The sequence below is a fragment of the Lemur catta genome, chromosome 14 (genome assembly GCF_020740605.2).
Source record: "Lemur catta isolate mLemCat1 chromosome 14, mLemCat1.pri, whole genome shotgun sequence".
NCBI lineage: Eukaryota > Metazoa > Chordata > Mammalia > Primates > Lemuridae > Lemur > Lemur catta.
In genome coordinates this window covers 49,412,618-49,428,928 of record NC_059141.1, presented here as the reverse complement: position 1 = coordinate 49,428,928, position 16,311 = coordinate 49,412,618, and the positions used below count along the sequence as shown (strand labels likewise).

Sequence of the window (16,311 nt, the reverse complement as noted above, 5' to 3'; positions counted from 1 at the left end):
CTTCCGTCCCTGCGGGGAAGCTGGGAGGTCGGAGGCCTGGGGAGGCGGGGTCCTGGGGCGGTGGCGGTCCGGAGTCTAGGCGACGGGGCGCGACGGGGCGAGACGGGGCCGGTAGGTGGCGGGAGGGGGCCGGGCCGGAGCCGGCGGGAGGGCCAGGCCCGGAGGCTCCCACCCTGGCGTACGGTCCCCGGCCGCGGCCGAGGAGGAGGAGGAGCATGATCTCCAGATACACTCGAAAGGCCGTGCCGCAGAGCTCGGAGCTGTGAGTGGAGCGCTCAGCCACCCCAGCCGGGCCGGGGGAGGCGGAGGCGGGCCGCGGGCTCTCTGGGGACCCTCTTTGACCAGTCCTTCGCTCCTTTTCTTTACCAGGGTTGGGAAGAGAAATGTTTCCTCGGAATTCACTCCTCTCGGCCCTGCCCCTTGTCCCTCCATCTCCAGCTGAGGGCATGTCACCTGTGCTATCCTGGGACTTAGCCTCTTGGGCTGTAATTCCTGAACTCAGGGACGGGGTCTCTTAGAGCGTTTATAGTTTGCGCAGTACTTCAGGCCCCACTGCCAATGGCCATTAACAACTAGAGAAGTTATTAATAGCAGAGTGCTACAATAAAGTTGAATACATCTAGTGCCACACTGCGCAAAGCTATCCTACTATTTTGCACATTCTACAGATAAAGATTTCAAATTTAAAGATTGTAGCATGCCAAAGATCACATTCCCAGAAGGTGGTGGGACTGAGAGGTACAAACCTGGTGTCCATCTGATTCTGAAGCCTGTGGTCATAACCATTACACACCCTGCCTCCCCACCTCTGCAATTAAGCATCAGAATCCATGAGGACCAGTTTTGCTTTTGAGATTTAGAAAGGAAATACCACCTCCTCACTCCTAGTGAAGTGTTGTAATTTAGCAAGTTAATGATAATGTCTTAGATTTATTAATGCTTTATACTTTCAAAAGGACTTTCACTTTTTGATCATTATAACAACTGTAAGATGAGTATGATTATCTTCAGTCTTTGAGAAGATGAAATTATATCAGAAATGTTACATATTTTAAGATTAAATAGCCAATACAGTCAGGATTTGAGCTTGGGGTTTTTGAAACCAAATCCCAGGGTTTTATTTGCCTTCACTGAGCTATGTAATTTTAGCAAACATATATTTATTAATTAAATATTAACTATACATGGTAATAGTAAGCATGATATTTTGAGTCACACTGGGGTTTCTGGCTAGGCTCTTTTCCAGTCATATGACTTTTAGGCAAATTACTAAGTCTCAGAGCCTTCATTTCTGTAATATATGAATAAGACCTTATCTAAAAGCATATCTAAAGTGATGGCATAGGGCTTGACACATAGTAGGTCCTCAGTAAGTGGTGTTTTCTTTGTTCCCACTTTTACTTGGTACAATAAACATCTACTCTGAAATGGTAACTTCAGTTTTCTCCCTAACAATTGTAAATTATAGATGCTGAAAAGAGTTTGGAAAAAGAGCAATTTATACCATTTAGCTTAACATTTTTTAATGAAAATTCTTAACCATAAACCTATAGAGAATAGTATAATGAACTACCCATCGCCCCACATTCAACAGTAACCAAAGTTTTAATATATTTGCTTCATCTGTCTTCTTTATTTTTTTTTTTCTTGTCCTTTCTGTGCCTCTCTGAAATAAGGAAAGCAGGCCAGGCATGGTGGCTTATGCCAGTAATCCTAGCACTTTGGGAGGCTGAGGTGGGAGGATCACTTGAGGCCAGGAGTTCAAGACCAACCTGGGCAACATAGTGAGACTCCATCTCTACAAAAAATAGAAAAATTAGCTGGGCATGGTGGTGTGTGTCTGTAGTCTTAGCTACGTGGGAAGCTGAGGCAGGAGGATCGCTTGAACCTAGGAGTCTGAGGTTGCAGCGAGCTATGATCATGCCACTGCACTCTAGCCCAGGCAGCAGAGTGAGACCCTGTCAAAAAAAAAGAAAAAAAAAAAAAAAAAAGAAGGAAAGCAAAACCCGAGACACTATCATTTTCCCCCTACATCTGTCATTATGCATCTCTACAAATTAATGACATTTTCTTATGTAATCACAAGGCTATTATCAAATTTAATAATATTTCTTTGTTATCTAATTGTCACTTCATAGTCAGATTTCCCTGCCAGACTAAAAAATATTTTAAGTCTCTATTTTATGGCTGGGATACGTATTTCTTATCCCTACCACTTTCTTAAAGACAAGCTCTTTGTTGTAGGATCACTGAATGAGAGAAGTACAGATAGCTCTGCCCAAGTCCGTCTCCAGCATTAGAAAAATAAAGTGTAAGCCCCCCTGACAAGGCTGTTTGGTTTATCTTTATGTTCAAAAATGATACAATTCACCAAAATCTCAAACTCTTGATTTCCTCGGACAGCCAGACTACTTAGATTTGAATCCTGGCTCCATCACTTACTAACCATATGACCTTAACTAGTATACTTAATCCCTCCATGCCTCAGTTTCCTTTCCTGTGAAATAAGAGTATTAGAGATTTATGATATACATTTGCATATTAAAGGGCCTGGGAAGACCTCTTGTAAAGAAACCTGTGTAAATTTGTTTAACCTATCGTGTTTCTTAAATTTATTTGAATACAGGTTTTTGTGGGAGAGGAAAGTCTATTGTAGATGTTCAAGGACTGGAACATGTAATAATTGACCCCATAGTTTATTCCAGTGCACATGTTGAACTCTCCAGAGCAGCAGTGTTCAAGGGAAATATGATATAAGCCACATATGTAATTTTAAATTTTCAGCTGGCCATATAAAAAACAGGTGAAATTATATTTTTACCTTTTTATTTTGAAATAATTATAGACTCACAGGAAGTTGCAGAAATAGTACATAGAGTCTTATGAACCTTTTACCCAACTTCCCTCAATGATGACATCTCAGGTAACTGTGGTATAATTTCAGAGCCAGGAAACTGACATTGGTATGATAACTGTTTACTAGACTACATACCTTAGTTTTTACCAGTTTTTATATCCCCTCCTGTGTGTGTATGTATGTACATAGTTCTGTATGATTTGGTTGCATTTGTAGATTGGTGTAACTACCAGTATTATCAAGATAGCTGTTTTATTACCACCAAGGAACTTCCGTGTATATCCCTTTTTTTTTTAATATTGTTATTCTTTTTTTTTGAGACAGAGTGTCGTTCTGTTGCCTGGACTAGAGTGCTGTGGCATTAGCCTAGCTCACATCAACCTCAATCTCCTGGGCCTAAGCAATCCTCCTGCCTCAGCCTCCCGAGTAGCTGGGACTACAGGCATGTGCCACAATGCCCGGCTAATTTTTTTCTATATATATTTTTAGCTGTCCAAATCATTTCTTTCTATTTTTAGTAGAGACAAGGTCTTGCTCTTGCTCAGGCTGGTCTTGAACTCCTGACCTCGAGCAATCCTCCTGCCTCGGCCTCTCAGAGTGCTAGGATTACAGGCGTGAGCCACCGCCTGGCCCCTGTGTGTATCCCTTTACAGTTAATATCCTCTCCTGTCTCCATCCCCTGGCGACTACTAATCTGTTCTTCACCTGTATAGTTTTGTCATTATTGAATGTTATATAAATGGAATCATGTATAGTTGACCTTGAACAATGCAGGAATTAGGGACACCAACCCCCGTATAGTCAAAATTCCATGTGTAACTTTTGACTCCCCCAAAACTTAACTAACTACTAATAGTCTACTGTTGACTGGAAGCCTTACCAATAACATAAAATGTGCATTAACACATAAATAGACTAGTATCAATATATATTTCATGCATTCATGGCATACTTAACTTTTTCTTAATTTTTTCAATATTTCTAGGCTACGTGGTTCATCTGTGAGTTTTTTCAAATTGTTGTAAATCTCCAAAAAATTTGCCAATATATTTACTGAAAAAAAACTCATGCATAAGCAGACCTGCGCAGTTCAAATTTGTGTTGTTCAAGGGTCAACTGTAGTATTTAATCTTTTTTGATTGGCTTTGGCTTTTTTCTCTGAGCATGATGCTCTTGAGATACATCTAAGTTGTTGCATATATCAACCATTCATTTCTTTTTATTGCTGAATAATATTCTATTGTGTGGATATACCAGAATTTAGCCATTCACACATTGAAGGACAGTTGAGTTGTTTTCAGTTCTTTTTCAATTATAAATAAAGCTGCTAAGAACATTTGTGTACAGATTTTTGTGTGAACATAAGTTTTCATTTCTCTAGGCTCAGTGCCCAACAGTGCAACTGCTAGATGTTTGGGTAAATGCATGTGTTTAGTTTTATTAGAAACTGACAAATTATTTCACAGTGGCTATACCATTTGACATTCCCACCAGCAATGTTTGAGACTTCCAGTTTCTTCACATCCTTGGCTGCATTTCGTGTTAGCGTTACTATTATTTTTAAATTTTTTATTCTTTTTGAGACAGAGTCTCTCTCTGTTGCCCACCTAGGCTAGAGTGCCGTGGCATCAACCTAACTCATAGCAACCTCAGACTCCTGGGCTCAAGTGATCCTCCTGTCTCAGCCTCCCAAGTAGCTGGTACTATAGGTGTGCACCACCACGTCTGGCTAATATTTTCTATTTTTAGTAAAGATGGGGTCTCACTCTTGCTCAGGTTGGTCTCAAACTCCTGAGCTCAATCGATCTTCCAGCCTCGGCTTCCCAGAGTACTAGGATTACAGGTGTGAGCCACCACGCCCAGCGCAGCTCTATTTCTTATTTTAGCTATTCTAATAGGTGTGTAGTGATGTCTTACTGTATTTTCAATTTGCAGTGAAACTACTTTTAATAATATATTTTGTTTAACCCAATATATACAAAATATTATCATTTTAATATGTGGTCAGGATAATATAATTAATGAGATATTACACATTCTTCTTGTACTAAGACTTTGAAATCTGGTGTATTTTACACTTAAAACAGAATCAATTCCTATTAGCCATATTGTTTTTTTTTTTTTGTAATGTGGACACTTTAGTTTTGAGTTAGGGTTTCACTCTGTTGCCCAGACTGGAGTGCAGTGGCACCATCATGCCTGACAGTAACAACGAACTCCTGGGCTCAAGTGATCCTCCTGCCCCAGCCTCCTGGGTAGCTGGGACTATAGGTTTGTGCCACCAAGCCCAGCTAATTTTTTTTATTTTTTAGAGACTGGGTCTGAGCAATGTTGCCCAGGCTGGTTTCCAACTCCTGTCCTCAAGCAGTCCTTCCTCCTTGGCCTCCCAAAGTGCTGGGATTACTGGGGTGAGCCACTGCGCTCAGCTGCTAGCCACATTTTAACTGCTAGTGGCTACCATAACAGTGAAGTTCCAAAGCAGCAGGAAGTATTAATAGGTGACTATCTTCTAGATCTAGTTACTGAAAGGTATATATTTTCTTTATAGGAGATATAACTTTGTCTTATCTTTCACAGGAAAAGAATAACAAAACATGGTCTTAATCATCATCCCCCTCCAGAGCAGCTGGATGAAATTTCCTCTACCAGTGACAACCATGAAAAAGACACAAGTTCTCAAAGGTAATAACACAAAGTATTCTTGTTTGCTTGTTGCATTTGCTAATGGCAGAGGTTTTGGTTTTTGGTTTAGGATTGGTATTAAGCCTGTGGCTAGTGAAACAAAATAAGAATTTTTTAATCACGTTTCAGCACCATTCAGTTTTCATGCAGAAGCAGCTAATGGCAACAACATCATACTTATTTTTATAACCTCTGAGAAATAGTATTATGAAGTAGTTAAGAACAGGGACTCAGGAAGAGTCCAACATCTGATTTTTAATCCTGGTGCTGTCACTTATTAGCTGAGTAACATTGGCAAGTTACTCACCTGATAATAGTATCTCTTATAAGGGGTTGTGAATATTAATGAGATAAAGTATATAAAACTTGGCACAATGCTTAGTATATAGTAAATGCTGAGTAAATAATAGCTGCAGTTATTATTTTAAGAAATAGAAGAGAGAAGACTGTTCTTCAGTCTCACAGAGCTTCAAAGAGGGTTCTGAGAATCAAGGTATTATCATAGAAAAATTACATAATCATAAAACCTATTTTTAAAACCTGAAACTAAACCTCAGATTCTTTGTTTTTTAAATGGAGTTAATTGTATTCTACATTACCAGGTTGTTACAAAGATAAAATGAGATTAATATCTTTAAAAATGGTTGGTAAACTATAAAAGTGCCATATAAGTTCAGATATTACTGTTAATATTTCTGTAATATCTTTATTTGTCAAGAGTATAGTTATAGGTGGGATGTTAAAGTATTCATTGTAAACTATGACTAGAATTATTTGGACTGCTTGCTACTAATTCTATAGGAATTAGATAGGACTCTTTCGTGATGCTTGAATTTCAAGTTCTTCATTTATTTTTGCCTCTGTGGATATATTTATATACATGGTTATCACCTGGTAAGTTGCTGAGCAGTTAATGCTGCAGAACCTTGAGGAAATATGAGAATTTTTCTGTTTTCTCTCCTCCTCCCAAACCGTGCATTTAGTGAATCTGACATCACTCAAGAATCACCTTTTACATCAGCCAACACCGGGAAATCAAGGTCTGCTTTTCCAAGTTTTACAGGCACAGGGATTTCTACTGAAGGCAGCTCGGACTTCTCCTTGGGATATGGTGTGAGTTGTATGTTATTGGTCTGATGGAATGCTTGGGAGACTATTCTGGGAGTTAGGATTTGTCAGTATATTTCATTCCTTCACTTCCCTGCATTGTTGCTTTACATTTTAATGCTTACATTTACTACACTTTATAATAGTTGTAAAGAAGCATCAATCATCATCTTCTTTCAGTATTTGCTTTGTTTTATGGATATAGTATTAAATAGTTGAGGCTTAAAGATGCTTGTGTTCAATTTACAGTTGCAGGTTAGCATGGATCTGGTCTCTGGATTTATTCCTTTTGTCATTCTCAGTCCACTAATGTGCGTCTCCACCACTAATGTTACCTTGCTGTTCAAAATGTTTTTGAAAGTTTAGTGTTAAGCCATTATAGGCTGGAAAAATGTTTATGATATATTGTTAAATGAAAACAAGCAAGTTAAAAATGGTATGTATAGTATCATTCTAATTTTGTTTTACATATATTTTTGTTTTACATATATTTTGCATATTTGTGTGTCACACACACACACACATATATGGAAAAAGGACTGAGGATATTTACCCAAAATGTTATTTGGTCATTATTTATTAGGTGATAATATAGTGATTTTTACTTATTTATTTATTTTTGGCTATCTCCCATTATAAAATACTATTTTTAAAAAACCAACAATCTTTTTTTTTTGAGACAGAGTCTTGCTCTGTCACCCTGGGTAGAGTGCAGTGGCATTGTAGCTCACTGCAACCTCAAACTCCTGGGCTCAAGTGATCCTCTTTCCTCAGCCTCCCATGTAGCTGGGACTACAGGTGCATGCCATGACACCCAGCTAATTTTTCTATTTTTAGTAGAGACAGTGATCTCACTCTTGCTCAAGCTGGTCTGGAACTCCTGAGCTCAAGCGACCCTCCCACCTCGGCCCCCAGAGTGCTTGGATTACAGGTGTGACCCACAGCACCCGGCCAAGACTAACAATCTTAAAAAAATTAAAGGACAAGTCTTATTCATAATTTTACCACCTTGATGCAATAGGTATTTTTATTTCTATATCTTTTTTCAATCTGTATTTAATTTGGCCTAGTTATAATCATGGTGTACATACAATATTATGCTCTATTTTTTACTTAATATCATTTTATAAGCACTTTTCCACAATTCTGACTTTATACAATATTATTATTAGCACCTGATTTCTTTACTGAAACCCTGCTGATTGTTAAAACCTTTTATTATTACATGACTTATTTTCCAATCATTTTGAAATGTATATATACTTACATAGTTGTATGATACATGGACATACTATTTTGTGGTCTACTTTTTTCATTTACCATTATTGCATATAGACATTTTCTTTTACTACCTCCATTCCTGTCAATCTGAATAGTTATATATTTCCTGGGTTAATATTTGGAGCTTTCCCTTATTATCTAATAGTTGAGTTTTCACTTTTTTTTCATTCATTCAACAAATATTTATTGAACATGTTTGTTGTTACTGTACTTGGCCCTGGAAATATGGGGTGAATGAGCCTTAAATGATTCAGTAGTCTAGTGGGAGATTGAGGGAGATTGACAAAAGCAAATAAAATACAAAAGGATATAAACGTGCTCTAAGGAAGATGACAAGGTGCTGAAATAGAACATTATAGGGGATTTACTTTAGATAGGGTTAGCAGGTAGGGTAGATTTGAGACTTGAAGATTGAAGAGCTATCCATGTGAGGAGTGAGGAAAAGAGCTTTCCAGACAGGTAACCAGCAGCATATGCAAAAGCCCCTAGGAGGAGAAGAGTTTCATGTTTCTAAGGGAAAGTGGGGTGTGTTCTTGGTACTGAAAAAAGGTCAGGGAGGTCGGAGGATGGTGAACCAGGGGCAAAAAACACAAATGGGAATGGAGAGGTAGGCAGGACTAAATCATGTAGGGCCTTGTAGGCCATGGTAGAGAATTTATATTTTTATGCAAACTGTCCATCAGTAAAAAGGAAAAGAAAAAGAATTTATGTTTTATTTTAAGGGAATTAATTAATTAATTTGATGCCTTATCAGGACGATTCAGTGTACTAACTATAGATTTCCATCTAAATTGTGATTAGCATCTCTTTATAAGTTATAAATGTCATACAGATATTTCCATTCCCTTGCTTTCTTTTTGGTATTTATTGTCTAACAGATTTTTTTTTTTAATATTCAAATATAATAATCTCACCTGGTGCAGTGGCTCATGCCTATAGTCCTAACATTTTGGGAGGCTAAGGTGGGAGAATCACTTAAGGCCAGGAGTTTGAGACCAGCCTGAGCAACATAGTGAGACCCCAGCTCTACAAAAAATAAAAAAAATTAGCCAGGCATGGTGGGGCAGCTGTGTAGTACCAGCTACTCGGGAGGCTGAGGCAGGAGGATCACTTGAGCCCGGGAGTTTGAGGTTGCAGTGAGCTATGATGACACCACTGCACTCTAGCCCTCAAGCCCTGGTAACAGATCAAGACCTTGTTTCTAAAAAAATAAATAAAGAAAGAAAGAAAAGCGTAGAGGATAATGCCAGTTATTGTGCTAAGCACTTTATATACAAGTTTTAATCATTTTTTAATCTTAACCGACCTTAGAATTCTAGTTAGAAGTAGTCTTCATTTATTCAGATCTTACTTTAGTCCTCATTATCATTTTATTATTTACTGTAACAAGGGAGTTAAATAGGTGTTAAAACTGAATTTAATTATACATTTTACTTATTTTTGAACTTAGTGTTTTTGTATTATCACTGGTATATAGGAATTAGTCTCCTCTCAATTTAATTAATGGCCTACTACTTTGCTAAATATATTTATTATTTATAATCATTCTGGGTTTATATCCTTAGGTTTATTTCTTTCAAAATATTATTTTAAATTTAAAGTTAACATAATGGTGTGAAGGAACTCTTTCCTTTTTATTCTATTTATATATCTATTATTTAAATTTTACAGCCAACAATAAAAATAGCTGATCTAATTTTGTCCTATTTTAATTTTATATACTTTGGGTTGATTTTGTTTTTGTTTTTTTAATAATCAAGTAAGATTTATTCTATGAATACAAAGCTGGATCAATATCTGCAAATTTATTAATTAATATCAGTGAATTAAAGGAAACATATGATCAAACCAAGAGATGCTGATAAGGTATTTGATAAAGTACCATTTCTTATCAAAATTCTGAATCAGGTAGGAGAAGGAAACCCTTGAAGTTTGATGAAGACTATTTACCAATTAAATAGCAAATATCAGTTTAAATTGCAAAATACTAAAAAGTATTAAAATCAAAATAGGAACCATATAGGAATTTTATATTAGCAAATTTAATTGATTCCTTTGCTAACTTTGTACATTTTATTTATATTATGTTTAAAGGTTGTCATTATACACCCTGTTCAGTGCCATTATTTTCACTTAACGATATATTTTGAAGAATATCCACATTATAAAAACTTGTTTTTTAATGACTATATAGTCATTGCTAATACAAAAGGAATGCTGCATTTTTAACCCTGCACATATATTATTTTACACAAATATGAGTATATGGAAGTATAAATTTGTAGGGTGGACTCACTGGTCAAAAGATATGTGTTTTTGTAATTTCGAAAGCTGTTGCTAAACTGACCTCTGGAGAAGTTATTCCAATCTGCAGTCCCACCAGGGATGTATGGAAGGGCCTGTTTTCTTATACTCTTGGCCAAAACAGTGAATTATCAAGGGGTGTGAGGAGAAATGTTCTATATCTGGAAGGGAATGGTAGTTACTTAGGTGAATACATTTGTCAAAATCTCATTGTGCTGTACACTGAAAATGTGTCTTTTATGTAAATTATTAGTTGATTAAAAAAATTAAAATACTAAAGGAGTTATAGGACAAGATAGCATCCATTAAAATTATTAGAGGTTTTAAAACAAAGTAAGTAAAGATTTTAATTTAAGAACAGGCAGATATGAAGAACCAGTTACAAATCTTGGAAATGAATAGCATTTGAAATACCTCAATAGATAGGGTAAACTGGACCCAGTGAAATAGAATACTAGAGAATTGAATGATAGAACTAAGAAAATCACCTACAACCAGAGAGCTAAAGACAGAATGTGAGGAGCAGTTAGGAGACATGGAAGATGGATTAAGAAACTGTAATGTATTTCTAAAAGAAGTTTTAGAAAGAGAATGGGAAAGAGGCAATATTCACAGAAATGATCAGTGATTTCCATTTTTTTTTTTAAAGTTGAAGACAGACATGTTGAAAAAGTATATCAAGTGAAGGACAATTTTTTTTTTTTTTTTTGAGACAGGGTCTTGTGATGTTGCCCAGGCTGAAGTGCAGTGGCTATTTACAGGTGCGATTGTAATGTGCTACAGTCTTGAACCCCTGAGCTCCAGTGATTCTCCTGCCTCAGCCTCCCCAGTAGCTGGGACTACTCAAAGTCATGTCACTGTGCCCAGCTTTGGACAAATTTTTTTAAAAAACATTCCTATATAGGTAGATATAACTTTTACTGGCTAGAGGCTGAGTTTCATTCTTAGAGTGAAAATACGTAGTTTTCATCTTACACTTTTAAAAGAAGGTATCACCTTTCTTCCACTGGACTGTAAAGGAGTATGTAAATATAGATACAGTATGGAAGCAGGGAATTGGATAACATGGTCAGATTTGCATTGTATAGCCATCCCTCTGACTGCTCTTAAAGGATGGATTATAGAGGACAAGGACATAACACAGATTGTTAAGGGAAAGATGTAGAATACAAAGTAACATATAAAAGAATGTCTACCTTTTGCTCCAAAAAGTACTGGAACCAAGCAACTATCTACTAAAATTAGCAGTTATTATCTTTGGTTGAATTATAGGTAATTTTAATTTTTTTCTTTATACTCTTCTGTATTTTTCAAAATGTTTACAATAAACACAATATTTATATGATGAAGAAAATGTTACTTTTCAAAAATAGATATGTCTGTAAATTTTCTTGAAATACGAATAGAGAGGACATCTGAAAATTCTGAGATATGAAATCTCACTAACTTTTCTTTCATGGAAACACAACAGTATTTTAAATGGACTAAATACTTAAAACAAAAAAGATCTTATTGGCCGGGCACAGTGGCTCACGCCTGTAATCCTAGCACTCTGGGAGGCCGAGGAGGGTGGATCGTTTGAGCTCAGGAGTTCGAGACCAGCCTGAGCAAGAGCGAGACCCCGTTTCTACTAAAAAATAGAAAGAAATTAGCTGGAAAACTAAAAATATATAGAAAAAATTAGCCGGGCATGGTGGCACATGCCTGTAGTTCCAGCTACTCAGGAGGCTGAGGCAGGAGGTTCGCTTGAACCCAGGAGTTTGAGGTTGCTGTGAGCTAGGCTGATGCCACGGCACTCTAGCCAGGGTGACAGAGCAGGACTCTGCCTCAAAAAAAAAAAAAAAAAAAAAAAAAAAAAAATTATTGCTTTCAGTCTTTCTAATTTTTAACAGAGATTGAAACTCACCTAAATATTTTTTGGGGGATATTTTCTTCTAGGAACTTGATCAAACTGCCACTGAAAAAGTCCAGGCAATGTTCACAGCCATTGATGAGCTCTTATATGAGCAGAAGTTGAGTGTGCATACAAAGATTCTACAAGTAGAGTGCCAACAGTGGACAACTAGCTTTCCTCACCTCAGGTAGTGAAGCCCTACAGTTGACTTATATTCATGACCAATACTAAAATTTAAAAAGTGGATTTCCAAAAATATTGCATTCTGAAACTTTTGTGGGCATGGTTTTAATGAATCATGTGGTGTAAATCCTCAGCTGAGAGAAACCTCAAGTTGGTGAGTTTCTTAGGGTTTCCATAAGTTACAATATGTCATCCTAATTGAGCAAAATATTTCTATACCAGTAGCTGAGGTCTAGATATCCTGGTTGTCCAAAGACCCCTTCTTTTGAACAAGATGGTCAAAAAATGTATTTGTTTGCACTGTTGTCTACAATTAAATTCTTACATATACTTGAAAGCAGACATAGGCTATTCAGGAGCTTCCCTCAGAAACCACAATAGTATACCACTTCCTTAAAATTCATAAAGCTTCATGTTCTTAAGAATACAATTCATAGTTTTCACTAATTTGCCTGGGCCTTCATTCTATTTTGGCTGATTTAATGAGGATTATGATAGAGGATGAAAGGCAAATTATAAACATTTGCTCAGTTTCCTTGGATTTTTTTTTAAACTCCTGGGCTATAGCTTTATCTTTTCCATCTCCACTCTGTGGAAGAGAGATATACCTATAGTAAGGCTCTGGATTCATATTTTTTCTCAAGAATCATTCTCTCTCTCTTTTTTTTCATAGAGAACCCACAGTTCGGTTTTATTCAGAGCAAATAAAAAAGAAACATTTGATCATACTAGAGGAAAGTCAGCTGTAGGTTTGGGATCTGTACTCAAAGTACACATGCAATGATGACTACATTCTACTAATGCAATTGATTTGCTTCTACATTGTTCTACTGTTTGTCTAATATTAGCACTTATAAACAGTGCATTGCAACTAGTATTTGGAACAACCTTAGAGTGTTACAGTATCACAGTGTCAGGCACAACATTTGACTTCTCTTTACACCAGTGGTTCTCTTTGTTCCCTGGGCTTCCTCCCCTTTAGTAAAGTTGTTTTTGATACTAAAAGTCTGGCAAATCTCCTCAGTTTTCCTCTTGATCATATCGGCAGTAGTTCAAGAATCATTCTTAATCAGTTATCAGTCCAAGTGTGTACAGAACTTCTATATAGAGCCATAAAATTTAGTCCAAAAATATCTAGATTTTGTATGTATGCCAGGTGAAGGTGCTAAATTGTATCTCTGTTTTATTATTTTGAAGGATTCGAGGTAGGCAGATAATTGCTCCAAGTGAAGATTATGGATTGTATCCTAGATCCCCTTCTGTTTCAGCTTCATACGAAGCAACCCTGTCTCAAGAAAGAGATTCTACTATGTAAGTATTCTGTGATGTATTTTAGTATCCTAATATGTGAATATTATATCCTATCAGTTTTATTAAGGGATTAAAATACTTCTAACTTAATTGGTATTTAGTAAAGCACAGAAAATTCTGTAAGAATGGCCGTAGTCTTTGTGTATATTGAAAAAATTTTATATAATTTTTTTGTTCAAAAAAGTAAGACATTTCCTCAAGTGTATTAGTCTGTTTTCTGTTGCTTACAGTACCTGAAACTGGGTAATTTATAAGTAAAAGGAATTTATTTCTTACAGTTCTAGAGGCTGAGAAGTCTGAAGTTGAGGGGCAATGTCTGGTGAGGGCTGTCTTGCTGGCCACGCAGAAGATCACATGGCAAGGGGCTGAGAGTGCTAGTGGTTTTTTTTTAATTTTTAATTTTTTTATTTTTTATTTCAGTATATTACTGGGGTACAAATGTTTAGGTTACACATATTGCCTTTGCCCCACCTGAGCCAGAGCCTCAAGTGTGTCCATCCCCCAGACGGTGCACACTGCACCCATTAGGTGTGAATATACCCATCCCCTCTTCCCCCCACCTGCCCGACACCCAATAAATGTTACTACTATATGTGCACATAAGTGTTGATCAGTTAATACCAATTTGATGGTGAGTACATGTGGTGCTTGTGTTTCCATTCTTATGATACTTCACTTAGTAGAATGGGCTCCAGCTCTATCCAGGATAATACAAGAGGTGCTAGATTACCACTGTTTTTTGTGGCTGAGTAGAACTCCATGGTATAAATATACCACATTTTATTAATCCACTCATGTACTGATGGGCACTTGGGTTGTTTCTACATCTTTGCAATTGTGAATTGTGCTGCTATAAACATTCAAGTGTAGATGTCCTTTTTATAGAATGTCTTTTTTCCCTTTGGGTAGATGCCCAGTGATGGGATTGCTGGATCAAATGGTAGTTCTACTTTTAGCTCTTCGAGATATCTCCATACTACTTTCCACAGAGGTTGTATTAGTTTGCAGTCCCACCAGTAGTGTATAAGTGTTCCTGTCTCTCCGCACCCATGCCAGCATTTATTGTTTTGGGACTAATGTGTTAACTCAGGTCTCTTTTCCTCTTATAAAGATACCAATTCCTCTCCCATGATAACCCATTAATCCATTAATCAATAAATGGATTTATCTATTCATGAGGGCAGAGCCCCCATGATCCAGTCACCTCCTAAAGGTCCCACCTCAGTTCTCCACATTAAATCAAATTTTTAAAAAAATTCAGGCCAGGCACAGTGGCTCATGCCTATAATCCTAGCACTTTGGGAGGCCAAGGCAGGAGGACTGCTTGAGGCCAGGAGTTCAAGACCAGCTTGAGCAAGAGTGAGTTGCCGTCGCTACAAAAAAATAGAAAAATTAGCTGGGCATGGTGGCGTGCTCCTGTAGTCTCAGCTACTTGGGTGGCTGAGGCAGGGAGATTGCTTGAGCCCAGGAATTTGAGGCTGCAGTGAGCTGTGATGATGCCACTGCACTCTAGTTGGGGTGACAGAGCAAGACCCTGTCTCAAAAAAAAAAAAAGAAAAGAAAAAAAAATTCAGTGTTGATCCTTTCTGTGTCCCACTTAAAACCTTTCAGTAGATTCTCATTGAATTTAAGATAAAAATCTAAAATTATATTATCAGCTGGCCCCTGCCTACTTCTCTATTATCTGTCATTCTTTCCCTCATTCATTAATTCTCCCAACACTGGCTTTCTTTCAGATCTCAAATACCTACTAAACTAGGTATTTGGTTCAGTTCTTGGGCCAGAGGAAGGAGGTACAATAATCAACACAATAATATAGTATCTTCCCCTTTGTATCTTTAATAGCTAGCACAGTGCCTGGAACATGGTTAGCATTCAACTTTCTTTTTTCTTTTCTTTTTTACTAAATAAAAGCATACCATATTTACGTGATACACAAAATGAATTAATATATAAATTGAAATTATGGTTGCAAAACAGAGTTCTCAATCAAAACAAATATTAGTGTGTAGGTCAAAATGAAATTCCAAGAACTTAAAACAACAGAAGATGGGCTGAGTACAGTGGCTCATGCCTGTAATCGTATCATTTTGGAAGGCTAAGGCAGGAGGATCACTTGAACCCAGGAGTTTGAGACCAGCCTGGGCAACATAGCAAGACCCTGTCTCTGTGAAAAAAAAAAAAAAAGAAAAAACCACACACAATAGAAGATGGTGACAGCATATGGATGAAACATAGGCCAAAAGAGGATGAGTCTGAGGACATTTTCACTTGAAAAAAACTATGAATTCTGCTGTTTGAAGTTGGCTTAAAGGGCTTGTCTACAATTAAATACATCTCTCAACAAAAAACTAATTATAAGATCTAATAAGTTGCTAAAGTACATGACTATATGCAAAATTGTAATCCTTAAAAATAATTAAATATGGCCAAATGATTTTCAACAATAATGCCAAGAATACACATGAGGAAAGGATAGTCCTTCAACAAATGGTGTTGGGAAAACTGGATACCCACATGCAGAAGACTGAAGTTCGACCCTTACCTTACGCTATATACAAAAATTAACTCCAAATGGATTAAAGTCCTAAACGTAAGACCTCAAATTATAAAAGTCCTAGAATAAAACATAGGGAAAGAGTTTTAGGACATTGCATTTGGCACTGATTTCTTGGATATAACAATAAAAGCA

At 36.9% G+C, this 16,311-nt stretch overlaps 1 protein-coding gene across 1 annotated transcript in view; it reads left to right on the top strand.

The window, feature by feature from the left end:
- The first annotated feature begins 5 nt into the window (after positions 1-5).
- FAM149B1 (family with sequence similarity 149 member B1) overlaps positions 6-16,311 on the top strand; it is a 56,103-nt gene continuing 39,797 nt past the window's right edge. Inside the window, exons 1-5 of the mRNA XM_045569167.1 lie at positions 6-262; positions 5,435-5,539; positions 6,523-6,652; positions 12,170-12,312; positions 13,506-13,619. Of these exons, the coding sequence (XP_045425123.1) occupies positions 216-262; positions 5,435-5,539; positions 6,523-6,652; positions 12,170-12,312; positions 13,506-13,619 (539 nt within the window). The 5' untranslated portion in view covers positions 6-215. The remainder of the gene's footprint in view (positions 263-5,434; positions 5,540-6,522; positions 6,653-12,169; positions 12,313-13,505; positions 13,620-16,311) is intronic.